The sequence below is a fragment of the Eutrema salsugineum genome, unplaced genomic scaffold, assembly GCF_000478725.1.
Source record: "Eutrema salsugineum unplaced genomic scaffold, Eutsalg1_0 scaffold_16, whole genome shotgun sequence".
NCBI classification, from domain to species: Eukaryota; Viridiplantae; Streptophyta; class Magnoliopsida; order Brassicales; family Brassicaceae; genus Eutrema; species Eutrema salsugineum.
Window position 1 is genome coordinate 3,814,954 of NW_006256858.1, and position 13,258 is coordinate 3,828,211.

The 13,258-nt window shown below is 37.6% G+C and overlaps 3 protein-coding genes across 3 annotated transcripts; 1 reads left to right on the top strand and 2 right to left on the bottom strand.

Moving 5' to 3' along the window:
• The first annotated feature begins 4,802 nt into the window (after positions 1-4,802).
• Positions 4,803-8,219, top strand: LOC18020978 (cell division control protein 48 homolog C). The gene is made up of 9 exons (XM_006404221.2): positions 4,803-5,759; positions 5,844-6,424; positions 6,535-6,687; positions 6,771-6,887; positions 6,981-7,085; positions 7,224-7,289; positions 7,380-7,640; positions 7,746-7,892; positions 7,976-8,219. Exons 1-9 carry the CDS (start codon positions 4,883-4,885, stop codon positions 8,069-8,071), a joined length of 2,403 nt encoding a protein of 800 aa, XP_006404284.1. The 5' UTR covers positions 4,803-4,882; the 3' UTR covers positions 8,072-8,219.
• On the bottom strand, positions 8,115-10,851 carry LOC18020979 (kinetochore protein spc25). The gene is made up of 8 exons (XM_006404222.2): positions 10,534-10,851; positions 10,298-10,363; positions 9,870-10,016; positions 9,513-9,626; positions 9,329-9,418; positions 9,101-9,223; positions 8,776-8,978; positions 8,115-8,604 (listed from the first exon to the last, which is right to left on the bottom strand). The coding sequence occupies exons 1-8, from the start codon at positions 10,718-10,720 to the stop codon at positions 8,593-8,595; spliced, it is 942 nt and encodes a 313-aa protein (XP_006404285.1). The 5' UTR covers positions 10,721-10,851; the 3' UTR covers positions 8,115-8,592.
• A 1,098-nt stretch (positions 10,852-11,949) lies between these two features.
• Positions 11,950-12,302, bottom strand: LOC112087768. Its single transcript, XM_024157644.1, has 2 exons — positions 12,112-12,302; positions 11,950-11,992 (listed from the first exon to the last, which is right to left on the bottom strand). Exons 1-2 carry the CDS (start codon positions 12,300-12,302, stop codon positions 11,950-11,952), a joined length of 234 nt encoding a protein of 77 aa, XP_024013412.1.
• Positions 12,303-13,258: the final 956 nt, after the last annotated feature.

Genomic DNA, 13,258 nt, shown 5'->3' on the forward strand with positions numbered 1-13,258 from the left:
GGGACTTAGTTGAGGAAAAACTTGTCATTATCAAACATGTTGCATCTGAACACCAACTTGCAGACATTTTCACCAAACTCTTGACCTCAATGCCTTCTTGTATCTGAGAAAGGCGTTGGGTATTTGTGAACTGTAAACTCTTTTGTGTGCAATGCGATGAGTGGCTGTTACTTTAGGGTGTGTATCAATGTTTTGTTAAAACGCTTGAGAACCAGTCTTTGTTCAGGAGTATCATGGCGACCATCAGTTCGTGGGATAGAATCTCACTCTCCAACATGATTTTCACTCAGGCTGGATTGGGATGCAGCAACATTTCAAGTCTGGTTCTGATCACTGACATGATTGGATTAAGGAGCCTCTGAGGTTGAGTTTAGAGTCTGATGATCAGTGTCTACAGTAGCCATTTTCGTGTTGGGTGTGTGTGAATGCTCCTCAGATGAGGGTACGCAGCACAAATAACTGGCAATGAGGTCTGCAGAACTCACAAAATATGCGATCCACTTCCTTAAAAGAAACATAACACATTCAATAAGGATCATGAACGAATCGTCTGTGTGAATGCTCCTCAGCTGAGGGTATGCAGCACAAAATCTTGGAAGTGGATAAGTGCACCGAGTTTCTGCATTGACCATGCTGTATGATCATCTTTGTCTGTAGAAGAAGTAGTCACTCTGATCTCATCCTCAAAGGTACTTCTCGGACAATCCAGTGCAATTTACTGTCTCACACTGACGAACTCTGTGAGAATCTGTGACAAGGACCAACAGTGTGAAAGCACCTTGGCTAAGGGACTGGCTGCACTGTTGAGGTACTCAAGTTGATCTGATCGTCATTTTTGTGTGGAATTTTCCCTTAGTCACAGTCACTTTAGTCCTTTTGCACACATTGTCCGCTCTGTAAAGTATGTGAAGTGTTCTGGTGTTCATTTGTCTACAGTGTTTCCAATGTACATGGGGTCCGCATCTCAGTCCTTCCTTTGTGCCAAAAATCCTATGTGTGCTATACTTGTGCTGAACTGTGTTATGGTTGTGCTGTGTTTTGATTAAATTGCCTTTGTGTTATTGGGTCTATTGGGCTTTATCGTACATCAGCATCTCACTTTTGGCCTAGTTTAGGCCTGTTTTGGTGTTTCCCGCTTGGTTATATGTGCAGGCTGACGTTTTGTGTGCCACTAAACCCTAAAGTGTGTGACGCACCCATCTCTCCTGCTGCTGCTATCCTCCGCACCTCCTCATGCCGCGCACTACCAGACTTCAGGCGACCAAGCTCATGGCTTCCGCAATGGCTGCCTCTCGCCGAGAACCTGATGACGATGAGACATTGGCCTCTGCCCTTCGTCGCCGCAAGCAGCAGAAGCACACCAACAAACGCCATGGCAAAGATCATGTTGTCATCTCTGACGAAGATAGCCTCAGCGATTCCTCCGATCCGGCTGCCTACTTTGAAGATCCCGCGGAGCTCTTCTCCAACCCCTTTGCTCCATCGAGTGATGATGAGATGCTCGATGAGTTTGTCGATGATCGCGAAGGTCCACCTCACTCGTATCTGGACCAGGACACTCGCTACCGGGCAAATCGACAAGGTGTGCTTGAGCAAGATCGCATGCAACCACATCTCACTCGTCCTCTCCAACCCAAGCGAGACAATTTCACTTCCGCTGCTGCCAAAGACAGATATGACTCTCTCTGTCTTCGTGCTTTTCATGATCAAAAATTTCTCCCTTTGGATGACTTCAAGTTGCTTAAAGTGAGGAAGATTTTGGATCGTTGTGAGTTGATTTATACTGTGCTTGATGTGGATCCCTACTGTCCCAATGTTGTCTGGGAGTTCTATGCGAATCTTCCGGATCTTGAATATCGGGCTGGCACCAACCTCATTTACATTCGTGGCCTGATGTTCGAATTCACGCCGGATGTCATTAATCGCATGTTTCGTTTGGATGAGTCTCTACCCTCAGGCGAATGGGACAAAATGAACATTGATCAGGCGGTGAACATTGTCTCTGGTGGGCGCAAGCACAGATGGGAGGGGTTTGCATCTCGACATCTTCAGCCAGACTATGGTGTACTTTACAAGTTGTGTTGTGGAAACTGGATTCCAACCTCTAACAAAACGACTATGGTGAAAGATCGGGTCAAGTTGGTTGCTTCTCTCATCAAGGGTCATCAGTTCAACTTTGGTCAACTTGTCTATGATCAAATCCTGGCGATTGCACGCACTCCGGACATGATGAACAACAAGTTGCTGTTTCCAAACCTCATCCATCAGCTGCTGCAGTTCCAACGGGTTATTCCAAGTCATCGTGGTGATCGCCCTATTCAAGGATTTCCTGCCCGTATGACTCTTGATCCGAAGGCTGGTAAAGGATCTGGTGATGACGAACCTGCCGCTCTTCCGACATTAGAGGCCGATCTGGACCAACTTGCTCGCTGACTCAAAAGGATTCAACTTCGCCTTAAAGGTAAGTGTCACCATTCTCTCGGTCCTCTTTCCTCATTGGATTTTTTTTTTGTGCTGACCATGCCCTCAAGCAGGAGGAGAATATGAACCCACGGAGACCACGGATGTTCCTGCGGGGTCACGAAGTCAGGGGGAGTACTCGTCTGATGGCGATGATGAGGATTGAGGATTAAGGATGATATGCTGTAGGGAGATTAGATGTCTTTTGTACTTTTCTTTCTAGGAGTTTGCATGGTCTTGTGAACAATGGTTGTGATGTGTCAGTTTCGTTTTCTGGTCTTTTGATGTCAGAACTTAATATCTATGCAATGCACGGGAGTTTGTCTTATCTTAAGCAGATATTGTGTTGGCATTTGGTCGTGTGTGTGTTTGTGTTTTGGATTTGCTTTCAGGTTGCTTGAGGTGACATGTTCAGACAAAAAGGGGGAGATTGTAAGATCCATGGTTTGGAGTCTTGGCGCTGCTGACATGAAGCTGACGTGGAAAAGAAAAATTTCGAGAAGCTGACTTGGCATGATGGGATTGGAAGATGAATGAGCATTACTTGATGTACAAGAAGGAGTCTTGTAGAAGATTCTGTGGAGATTGTGAAGATCTCAACTAAGGAAAGTAGATATTCACCACTTATCCAAGTGTGGTGGTATATATACGGGGTTAGCTCTAAGGGTTAGGGTTAGCCGTTTTAGAGATATTGAAATCAGCACAAGAAGCAAAACGGTGGAGAGTTTGGGGTTCTTGGTGAGTGATTAGGTTTTAGAGTTACACAACTGTTGTTGTGTTGGGTAGTTAGGAATTGGTCAGTATCAGTTTGCTTGGTGCAAAGTTGTATAATTCTGATTAAACAAATCTTGAGAAGATTGTTTAAGTGATTCCTAATAAAAGGCAGAACCTGAGTATTTGCTTGTGTATCCATTCTACTGGTTTTACAATACATATAAATTATCATCTGTAGGATTGTATTTTGCACATAACCTTTTTTTTATTGAAATAATAACTTTAACGAGCTTACAAATAGAACAACTGTTTTATGGACATAGCTACCCTATCATATTTTTCATTCTCATAGTCTCCTTCCTGCAATTTTTCCATATAAATTATGTTAATTTTTCTATACCCACAACACAATAAAATACATGCATTTGAATATGATTGTTTTAAATGCAAATATTCAAGTTTTCAATACCCATAACAACTTCATTTAGCAAATATTTCCGCATAAACAAAAAACATATATAATCGCTTATGTTATATTATCAAAAACCGTTTGATGGAATAATCTCTTAGAGACAACTACAATAGTTTACTATTTAAACACAAACACCAAAAAAGTAACTAAATTCAATAAAACAAATGAAGAGATTATTACTAACTGTGATGATTGAGATGGGCGACTAGGTGGTATGTGGCATTTGTGCTGACATTTTATTTCGCAGGCTTTTTGATCTTGAAAGGTAAGTCCACACACGAACAAACACTTACCCATGCATGAAAGTCCATCTATTTCTCCTACCATGGTCACTACAATTACTGCCACCACCATCATTAATACAATACTATTCTTTATAATCATCTTTCTAAGTTTTATTTGTATTTTGTGTGTATATGTTCATTAAGAAATTTGAAAGTATATATACATGAAATTAGTGACTTGTGCGTAGTTCATTCTTAAATTTATTTCATTAAATATAGTCTTAATTTTGACCCCAAAAAAGATATGGTCTTATGTTTGACCAAAAAAACCCTCCTAATTGGTTAATACCATTTACTTTAATGTGATGCCTAGTTAGTTCTTCATAGTTTTACACTTGGTGGACTAAAAATTTAGAAACAAAATTGTATTATATTTTTTTTTTAAATCACTTTTGTTTAGTTATGTAATATAAATTAGTAGATATATAAAAAAATAATGGAGTATAAATAAACTACAAAATGTGTAACTAAGAGGGTATACACTGTTCCTTGGATTGTTGTTGAGCTTTTCTAATTTGTAAGTATCCATGTAAGAGAAGCATTAGTTTAGTTAGATTATATATATATATATATATATATATTTTGACAATAGTTTAGTTAGATTAGCATATTAAGGTTGCCAATCAACAAAATCAATTTGATTAAATAACCATCTGTCTTATGTTGAACATATTTTTATAATGTATTCCATTCATCAATAATGTAATTTATTTCGGTATTATGACCGGAATACGATTTTAGCAATTTGTTCTAAAAAAATTCTGGTTTAATTCGGTTTTAAAATTTAAACAGATTTCTGTACAGTATTTTTCAAATATCCAACTATTACCCCCGAAAATATAATTTAATCCGACTAAACCCTCAAAATTAGGGCTTTTTTCAGCCAAGCTTTGCCGAAGCTCTCCTGCGCGTCTGTCGGTGATTCAGAGTTCCACGATTGAAGCCCAATACGATGGGGAAGGGAGGTCGCGGCGGCGGTATGGGCGGAGGAAGGATTTCTCTGAGTCAAGCTATGGATTCGTGCGGGAAGAATTTAGATACGGCGGAGGAAATTGTCGATGATCTCCGTTCCAGGTACAGTTGTTATAAGAGGTTGAAACGGCAAGTGCTTCTGCTCAACGTCGCAAAGATCCGTAATGTCAGAGAAAAGAAGCGGGTTAAAGACGAAGAAGAAAATGACGGTGAAGAAGCTGCTGCTAAGAGGAGGAAGAAGCAGAGACGGGTTGATGAGAAAGAGGAGAAGTTGCAGCTAGCGGAGCAGTCGCATCTCAGGAGGAGAAACAAGGAGCGATCGTCGGTGTCTTGTTCCACGTCGGAAGACAGTGACGGCGATGTGTCGACCTCCGAGGACGCGATTTACAGCGAGAATCTGAGTCCGAGGTTTGATATGACAAAGGACACTCTACGAGATAAGTACACCAAGATGAACAGTAAATCAATTCCAATTGGGTCTTCTTCTTCGCCTGTGGAAAAGAATGTCGAAGTTGAGACTGTGACCAACAAACGTAGAAGCAAGATGGGGTCGGCTAAAGCCTCTCCTTCCGTGAGTGGAACTACTACTACTGGTAATGGCGATTTGGGTAATAAAGGACCTACATTTAAAGATTTTGGTGGGATAAACAAAGTGTTGGATGAAATGAAGATGAATATTCTGTACCCGATTTTCAATCCCGCACCATTTAAGAAGTTGGGAGTGAAGCCACTAAGCGGGATTCTATTCCATGGACCACCTGGTTGTGGAAAGACCATGTTGGCCAACGCTCTAGCCAATGAAGCTGGTGTTCCGTTTTATCAGATTTCAGCCACAGAAGTGGTCTCTGGTGTTTCCGGTAATTGAATCAGCATATCCCATATTTTGTTCATTTTGCTCTCTCTGTTGTGCTAATACAACAGTTTGATAATTTTCCTCTAAGGTGCTTCGGAAGAGAATATTAGAGAGCTCTTCTCTAAAGCTTATAGGACTGCGCCTTCGATTGTGTTTATCGATGAGATTGATGCCATTGGATCAAAGAGAGAAGACCAGCAAAGGGAGATGGAGAAGCGGATAGTAGCGCAACTATTGACTTGTATGGATGGGCCTGGTAACAAGGGCGATCCTGATTCCAGTGCTGGCTTTGTTCTCGTCATTGGAGCTACAAATAGGCCTGATGCTCTTGATCCTGCTCTCAGGAGGAGTGGGAGATTTGAGTGTGAGATTGCTCTAAGCGTTCCAGATGAAGATGCAAGGGCTGAGATACTCTCTGTTGTAGCTCAAAAACTTTGTCTAGAAGCTCCCTTTGACATGAAAAGAATAGCTCGTTTAACACCAGGTTTTGTCGGAGCTGATTTGGTAGGCCTTGCTAACAAGGCTGGCAGGATAGCCATACAGAGGATCATGGATGCAAGAAGATCGGAACAACTTTCCGGCGACTCCGAAGATGATATTTCTTGGCTCAGGCGGCCCTGGCTGGAAGAAGAGTTGGAAACACTGGTTGTCAAAATGTCTGATTTCGAGGTGTGTTGCCTGATTGATATGAGTCTACTTTTCTCTTACTTCAATGGTGACAAAAGTTTTGCCCTTTAGTTACTCCGAAACTCGTTTCTTTTTTTTTTCCTTCCTACCAGGAAGCAGTGAAGTTAGTTCAGGGATCTTTAACTAGAGAAGGTTTCTCTACAGTTCCCAATGTCAAATGGGACGATGTTGGTGGACTTGACCATCTACGGCGTGAACTCCGCAATTACATTGTCAGACCTATCAAAAACCCTGAGATTTATAAGGTAGGTAATAAAAACACTTGACGCCGTTGTTACTTGCCTTATTTTATTGAAGTCTGAAAGAGCTTCTCTTTGGATCTTTTTAGGCTTTCGGGGCAAACTTAGAGACAGGATTTTTGCTCTATGGACCACCGGGTTGTGGCAAGACGTTGGTTTTAAAGGCAGTTGCAAACGAGGCAGGAGCTAATTTCATATATATCAAGGTTTGACTCTCACGTCTGATATACTGGAATTTTGCTTTGCATATGAATGAATAGTCTAGAATAATGTGATATCTTGTATCGTTTGGCTTTCAGGGTGCAGAAATGCTAAATAAATACGTTGGTGAAAGCGAGCGTGCTATTCGGAATTTGTTCCAGCGCGCCCGGACATGCTCGCCATGTATACTCTTCTTCGATGAGGTTTGTGTTTGACAGTCTTAGTCTGGCTAGAACGCACACACGTATAATTCTTAAGAATGATTCTTCTCCAAAAACTATGCAGCAGTGTAAGAGCTGTCTGATTCTTATACGTGAGTAATGTGTTTTTTTGAAGTTCAGGTGGATGCTTTGACGCCACGCCGTGGCAAAGAAGGTGATTCTGTTGTTGATCGACTTTCGAATCAGGTAATAAAAGGGCTTTCCTTCCTTCGTTGTATTGAATGCTGCAACAACCGTAAAGTAAATTTGGATTTGGATGGTTCATTGGTTCAACAGTTTCTTGCTGAGCTGGATGGTGGAGAGAGGCGTAATGTGTTTGTAATTGGAGCTACAAACAGGCCAGAAGCAGTTGACCCAGCTTTCTTGAGACCAGGTAGGTTTGGGAATATTGTGTACGTACCCCTCCCTGACGCAGATGGGCGTGCTTCAATTCTAAAAGCTAATGCAAAGAAGAAGCCCATAGATCCAAGTGTTGATCTGGATGCCATTGCGAAGATGAAGTGCCAAGATTTCAGTGGAGCTGATCTTGCTAACTTGGTAATCTAACGTTTCTTGACTTGAATCATGCATGAGACCACCCATGCTCTGTAATGTGGATGATGATGCTAATGGTACCTGCTTTGAATTTATATGAAATGGAAGGTGGACAAAGCTATACACGTGGCAGTGGAAGAGAAATTCAGGTCCATTGAAGATGATGATATTACTACAGATTCAAGTGAGTGTACCATCAAGATGGCTCATTTCGAGCAAGCCTTGTCCTTAGTCGCACCCTCTGTGAACATAAAGGTACTGCTCCTCCTCCTCTGATTTCATCATCATGGATTGTTCTCTCGTCTCTCGTTGAGTTTTCATTTTGGTGGTTTTCGCAGCAAAGAAAACACTACGAGCAACTCTCTTATAAAGACGCACTCGGAGGAACATCATCGAAACAAATCACCATAGGATCATCTTTTGCCCTTGAGTAAAACTCTTATAAAATTATATTAAATTCTGCAAATTCCCATTTTGTTTATCGGAAGATACCATCTCTTTATTACATAAAGACTCTTTTTATTACATAAAGACTCGTCTGTACTTCGACTTCAGACACTTCAAGTTTTGTTCCCAACTGTTCTTCCCAAATCCGTTAAATTACCCCACACAAAAAAAAAAAAAAAAAAACTGAGACAGCTTACGTAGTTGGTTCTTAAATTCATTTCTTTAAATATGGTCTTAATTTTGATCCAAAAAAGATATGGTCTTATGTTTGACCAAAATAACCTCCTAATACCATTTTCTTTGATGAGTTGCCTAGTTACTTCTTCATAGTTTACCACAATCATTAGCTTACTAATCCTCGTTGGCATTCCTCGACCTTCAATTATAGGAACACATTACTAAGACAACCACAAGTAATACACGCCATCAATCAGCCAAGTCACAGAAGCTGTAAAAATCATTCAGTTATCTCCTCCCATGTGAGGTCCTCAAGATTTATGCTCCACCTTCATTTCTTAGCCTGTAACAAGTAAAAATCAGTATAAAAGTTTATGTTCCACGTGATCAGTTATATATATGTCCACGAGTTATGAATATAGGTTCCAGTATCCTACTCTTGAAAAGTATAATATCTAGGAAAGACTTGAATCTGGTTTGGCGCAATAATAAGAACACAATGAGTATCCTGTACCTTAAGGCGAGAAGAACGGCGAGCAGAAGACGTGGGTGCAGGAGACGGGAGTGGAGAATCGCTAGATCTTTTGTGTCGCCGATTCACTTGAACCTTAGATCCTTTGTTCTCTGGAGTTGACATGCTTGTTTCAGTGATAGCTGGAGCTGAAGCAGATATGGTAGAGGTATCCTGTTGCGGATTTTCTGAATTTGTTGGCAACTCTGAGAAGTCAAATAAAGACACAAGTCTCTGTCAAATTCAGCTTATATACATCGAAAACTAGATGTCTGGTTTTTAGTGATAAAAGGGTCTAAAGGATAAGAGTGAGAGTCAGTCTATTTACCAGATAAGGTGGCTTTAAGAAACTTATCCCTCATCAGACGAATAAATCCGAAAAGTTCATTGGTTTTATTCAATTGTTGAACCATCTCTTCGATGTCATCTAATTGCGGGTTGCAATCCAAAACTGATGATCATATAAGACAAAGATTGTACACAGTTCATGTTACTAGACTCTCTGTAAACACTAAAATGTAGTTGATGCTCGCTTCAATAAGCTAAATATACTCACGTGTGTAGATGTCATTTCCGTAGTGGACTGTGAATGAAAATTCGCTTGTAGGCCTTTTTGCATCAATGTTGATGAATGTGAATTTAACTCCTGTGAGAGAAGTAAAACCACAATATCTTTTATGGTCAAAACTTTAATAATAAAGAGCTATGATTGTTCTTAACTCAAAAGTTTCTCCCATTACCGTGTCCAGCTTCAACGTGAAAACCGAGAGCTTGATTATACCAAGAGATGGCTTCTTGTATATCTCCTTTCTCTTCTGTGACTTTACCAGCATTTTCCTTGGATACCGATAAGGCTTTATTGGACAAGAAGAGAAAATAAATATATTAGCTTGTTCTTCAGTGACTCATGATCTCAAAGTAAAACTGAAACAAGCAGAGTAACTTTTTTCATAGATCAACACTTTACAAAGTAACTAACTAGGCATCACATCAAAAATCAAATTAGAACCAAGAACCCAAATCAAAGTAAAACTGACTCATGAAAACTACGATGTATACTACACAGTGATGAAATCAGTCAGGCAAGCTAACAATACCTTGCAATTGTTGGGAGATAACTTTGGCATGTTCTTCCCTCTTTGACTTCTGTAACTGCAGAGTTCTTCTAAGCACTTCGATTCGAGATTGTGTGGCAGAAATGGAATCCCTTAACCCCATTTGCCTTGCCTCTTTACGTGTCTTCTCTAAACATCAAAATTAATATAAAATGATCGAAAGATCTTAAAGCGCAAGATATCCAAGCCAAGCAAAAAAATGATACTACTCTCTAACAAGCAAAAACAACACCAAGCAAGGAGATACATTTTCAATGAGAATCTTATGTTTGAACATCTTATTTAAGAAGCCGGAGAAGTTTAGAATCTCAAGAATCCACTTTAGAGCCTCAAGCAGGAAATCGTTTCCAGATTCAGAAAAAAATGTTCAAAGTTTAAAGCTTTTTGGGTGATGGAAGTGAAGCTGATACCTGTTAACACTTTAACGAGCTCATCCTCTGCTTCTCTCAGCTGCGCTTTCATATTCGCTAGTTCCACTATAAAAATCAGAGACAAATATCACAGAAACCGCTCAATTTCACCACTCTGATTCTCATCAAAACCCTAATTTTCACAGAGACAGAACCTAAACCCAATAAAATTACCCAAAAAATTAACGATTTGGGTCATAAGGAACTGAATCGTATTATGCGAATTTTGACCTAACCTTGGCTTTGTGCAGTGGCTTTAGCTCGCTCCAGTACAGAGTCCATCGATCTCTGGAACGGAGAAGCGATGAAGGAATCGATTTTAATCCGCTGCTCATTCATATCTTTCTCACACATGAGTCCCAGAGACGCCATAGTAGTCTTCTTCGTTGTATCTCCACCTCCGATTTCGCCAATCGATTCCATCGCCAAATAGAGAGATACAGAGAAAGAGGTTTAGCCCGCCATTTGATTCGAGTTTCGAAAAGCTTCACAACGATTTTCCTCGTGAGGAGAAGAACTTGAAACGACACAGTTTTATTACTAGGCCGAAATGTATTGGATATATTGGGTTCATAACTACTATATCCTCATTGGGGTATTCTAAGACAGTGTAGATTTTTTTTTTCTAGTTTTTAGTTTACCTATTTTTTTTTTTTAAAACTCAGGATAAACAGGTGTTTAAACCGAGTAGAAAAATAATAACCGAAAAATTATTAATTTAAGTAAAACTTCATTTAAACAAAGTTAAACGCTAATATCGATTTTTTAAAAAGGATATGATGATAATTAATTACACTCAGAATTAACGAGAGAGCTAAAAAGCAAAAATTTACTTTATGTATATTATATATGATTTCAGGCTTATGGAAGGATTCAGACTAATCCCTGAAAGAGTTGCAGTCTAGGAATAAATTCTCTTTTTAGGTATTCAAATAGGCCAAAAGAAAAGATCCATATCTATGTAGGTGTCCAAAAATAAGCAATAATCTATATATATTTAGGTATCCAAGAATAATATGTTTTAATTTCGCATAGCAGATAAATCGAATTTGAAACGTGTTGCGTTCCAAGCCTGTCTCTTTATCACTTGATCACAAAACCTTGGATAGTTACCTAAAATTTATTTTTATTTTTTATTTTATCAAAACCGAAAGATGTTAAAAACCTAAATCTTGATTGCAGTTATATTTGATTTATAAATTATATAAGCCATTGGAGTTTTTTTTTTGTCAAGAGTTACTTTTTTTCTTTCAATTAAAATTATTGTTTTGTCGTCAATTAAAAATAGACCATTAATCAAATAAAAATAGCAGTTATATTTGCCAAAATCTTTTTTAAAAATTTATTGCTCTCTCTTCGCTTTTGGTTCTTGGTTCCACTTTGATTATTTGTAAACTTTTTATTTAGTTTATTCAAACAAGCTATTTAACAATGTATATACAGTATAGTTTTTATAAATTAATATTTGATAAATTAATATATTTTGTAAGTTCCAAATTAGTTTTTTAAACTGATTTTTATATCGATAAATTAATAATTCTACAAATTAATAGAATATTACAATCCCAACATTATTAATTTATTGAAACTGTATTTCTATTAATTGATCTTTAACGATAGCTTTGTTTTAGGTTCAAAAGTTGATAACAATTTTATCCTCTGATTTCATTATTGTATGTAGCCTTCATCCTGTTAATAGCCAGAAAAAACAACCATGTCAAACTATTTATTACAAAACAATTATGAAACACACATATGTACTCTCATAAGAAAAAGTAGAAAAAAAGTTGAGGGTGAGAGTGTATATTTACTTAGAATGATGAATATTGGTAGGTAAAAAATGAGGACATTTAAGTGAAATGCAATTGGGGACGCAATTTGGATCCAGATTGGTCGAGCACACATCCTGACAACGTCTCACACAATCCTCACCTGACTGAGTCTTGACCTCTCCTATTAGGATTCCAACTAACACCATCATCATTATCACTTTCATCATCCCCATCTCTTTTTTTTTTTAATTATTAATTTTTTATGTGTCATTAACTTAATAATACAGTGAATAATCCTTTATTTATAGTCGTATCTCGTAAATCTCATAAATCTCATAAACATTATGAAATAAAATGAAATATATATTCTAATACCAAATTGAATATTTTAAGAAGATAATATACCAACATTCAGAAAATCTTTTGAAAATATAATAAAGATACTATAAGTTTTTCAATGAATATTGAGTTATTGTACCTGGGACTGGTGTAATATTTACAGAAAGAAATCAAAATTTAAATATAAAGAAAACCTAAAATCTAATTGATATTAAAGTAGCTATTTTTGAACTTTATAGTTTTATTATTATTTTATTGAAAAGAAATACCAATTCATGTATTGTTTTAAAATTCCAAAAAAGTATTTTGTACATTTGAAGTATCCAAGTACTGGATTTTTTTTTTACAAAAATATCCTGCTTCACACACATAATATTGTATAGAAAGTTAACTTGCCAAAAAGACACAAATTTAGGGGAAAAAGAAGAAATAAATCATATAAAATTATAATATATGTTTGATTTTACAGAAAATAAGTAAAATCTTATTATAATGAATATAATAATTTATAAATTAAAATATATATCTTCATATAAACCAAAATGAAATTTTAAGAAAAAAAAACACAGTCATAATATACAAACATCCAATATTTTGGCTTGCAAATTAAAATAAAAATACTCTTTTTATATTATTCAATCACTAAAAATGGTTTTGTGGGAGTTGGATTAATGAATATTTGATTGATTTTAAAAATTTAGATATTTGATATTTTCAAAGAGTTTTGTTAGATTTGCAGAGAGTTTTCTATATTGAAAAGATTCTTCAAAATATTTTACCATAATCTTATATATAAAAGTTGCTCAACTCTCTCCAGTTGAGTGACACATCAACACTGAATAGAGTGACA

Coding starts and splice junctions, on each gene's coding strand:
- LOC18020978 (XM_006404221.2), top strand. CDS start 4,883: ATGGGGAAGGGAGGTCGCGGCGGCGGTATGGGCGGAGGAAGGATTTCT. Junction 5,760..5,843: donor AGTGGTCTCTGGTGTTTCCG/GTAATTGAATCA, acceptor TTTTCCTCTAAG/GTGCTTCGGAAGAGAATATT. Junction 6,688..6,770: donor AAAACCCTGAGATTTATAAG/GTAGGTAATAAA, acceptor GGATCTTTTTAG/GCTTTCGGGGCAAACTTAGA.
- LOC18020979 (XM_006404222.2), bottom strand. CDS start 10,720: ATGGAATCGATTGGCGAAATCGGAGGTGGAGATACAACGAAGAAGACT. Junction 9,627..9,869: donor TATCTCCCAACAATTGCAAG/GTATTGTTAGCT, acceptor TGTCCAATAAAG/CCTTATCGGTATCCAAGGAA. Junction 9,224..9,328: donor CGGAAATGACATCTACACAC/GTGAGTATATTT, acceptor TATGATCATCAG/TTTTGGATTGCAACCCGCAA.
- LOC112087768 (XM_024157644.1), bottom strand. CDS start 12,302: ATGGGGATGATGAAAGTGATAATGATGATGGTGTTAGTTGGAATCCTA. Junction 11,993..12,111: donor CCTACCAATATTCATCATTC/TAAGTAAATATA, acceptor TTTTCTGGCTAT/TAACAGGATGAAGGCTACAT.